This window comes from Etheostoma spectabile, chromosome 11 (genome assembly GCF_008692095.1).
Source record: "Etheostoma spectabile isolate EspeVRDwgs_2016 chromosome 11, UIUC_Espe_1.0, whole genome shotgun sequence".
NCBI lineage: Eukaryota > Metazoa > Chordata > Actinopteri > Perciformes > Percidae > Etheostoma > Etheostoma spectabile.
This window is the reverse complement of record NC_045743.1, coordinates 22699490-22701348: the sequence shown is the minus strand read 5'-3', so window position 1 is coordinate 22701348 and position 1859 is coordinate 22699490. Positions and strand designations below refer to the sequence as shown.

The 1859-nt window shown below is 38.0% G+C and overlaps 1 protein-coding gene across 1 annotated transcript in view; it reads right to left on the bottom strand.

The window, feature by feature from the left end:
• The window catches only part of LOC116698079 (interferon lambda receptor 1), a 29094-nt gene that overhangs the window by 16454 nt on the left and 10781 nt on the right, over window positions 1–1859 (bottom strand). Inside the window, exons 3-4 of the mRNA XM_032529848.1 lie at window positions 1328–1457; window positions 461–636 (exon numbers count right to left, since the gene is read on the bottom strand). Of these exons, the coding sequence (XP_032385739.1) occupies window positions 461–636; window positions 1328–1457 (306 nt within the window). The remainder of the gene's footprint in view (window positions 1–460; window positions 637–1327; window positions 1458–1859) is intronic.

Here is a 1859-nt window from a genome sequence, read left to right as displayed (position 1 = left end):
CTCCCCACTGAGTCTGACTTAATGTCCCCCCCACAACACTATCTGATTCTCTTTTACTGTGGATTATGATGAAAGCTTATTTAAACATTTAAACTAAGTTTTGGGTTTGAGTTTGTAACATTCCCAAATCTTTATTTTGACTTAAATGTTTGAACTTTTTGACTTTCCTTTTAAAAGTAAACGAATATCCGCTCAAAACATAGGTTATAGGTAACATTAACTGCTAAAAATCGATATCGGCCTTGAAAAAACAGTATCGGTCGATCCCTAGCCACAACTAAGGACACAAGAAAAAGACATGAAAAGAAAACCCAAAATGAAGTGAAGAAGCTTTTCTGCAAAACAGAAGATCAAATGGAGAGAAAAAATGGTGGTGTGGCAGGAAGAGAAGAAGAAGACACTATCTCTGTTGTGTGTCCCTTTTAATAAAATCTTGTAGTTTGAATAAAGTTCCACTTACTGTCTTTGATTGGCTTATGTTCTGGTTTGGTGACCGGCTCTGAGTCCTGTGCTTCCAGCACTGCTTTAACCTGGGTATAGTAGGACTGATTTGGGTTAGAGAAGGCCTCTGTCAGGTTGCAGACCAGGGGGTGCTGGACATGCTCGCAGCCAGCCACTGGCTCCCAGGAAGTGCCCCTTCAGGACCAGAGAAAAAGCAGACTTTAGAGGGTCAAAAGAACAAGTCTTGTTTTAAAGGTTTTGTTTTGAGTATGCTTTAGGTAATGCTTTCTATTAACACTTGCAGTTTCATTGCGAAGGCCTTTGCATTAAAATTAATCTATGATGAAGCGCATGCTTTAAAGGGTGTAAATAAACGGAGGAGAACAGAAAACTGATGCGGATCTGTGACATATGGCCGATATCCAATCCACTTTTTACTGTTTGTATGATGGTTCAGACATTAAACATTAAGCATTAAACCTGCTTGGAGCACTAGATGGCTAGAAAGACTTAAAACTTAGTAAGACTGCTAAAACTTAGTAAGACTACTAAAACTTAGTAAGACTGCTAAAACGTAGTAAGACTGCTAAAACTTAGTAAGACTGCTAAAACTTAGTAAGACTGCTAAAACTTAGTAAGACTGCTAAAACTTAGTAAGACTGCTAAAACGTAGTAAGACTGCTAAAACTTAGTAAGACTGCTAAAACTTAGTAAGACTGCTAAAACGTGGTACTTCTCTGTGACTGACAACTGTCGTTTTTCTGTTAAAACCCAAACTGCCCGCATCCAAAAGGCTGCAACGGACTAGCTGTACAGAGATCCCCGGGGACGCGGTCAGTATACAGCGTCTACACAAGGACAAACACTAACTCCAGGTGGAACCCACCGAACTGTGCAAACGCTGACATGGTAGTGGACTCCTGTGGGTGTCCCGGGTCCAGGCTCCCATTTCAGCACATGAATGAAATGGACTGAGGACAGAGTGACGTTGACAGGCTTGGGGAGTTTACTCATAGCTGGAATACAAACAGACAGGACATTATATCAATATACATACAGTAGATTTCCATTTTCATATGCACCTCAGTCAAACCTCAGTTATTTGACTTATTAACAGTCGTTGTAAAAGGTTTTGCTAAACCACACCAGAGATTTGTTCTTCTTGCAAAGATTTAAATATACCACATAGAGTAACTTGTAATCACATTATAATGTCTTATAGCATTGATTAATATGAATTATAAAATGATAACATAAAAATTATAAGAACTATAGTACACTATAATCCTGATAAGAATATGGTAGTCAGCAAGTGATGAGCAATTCTAAAGTATTATTAGATTAGATTAAATTCAACTTTGTCATTGTGCAGAGTACAAAGTCGACAAAATGCAGTCTATATATATATATATATATAT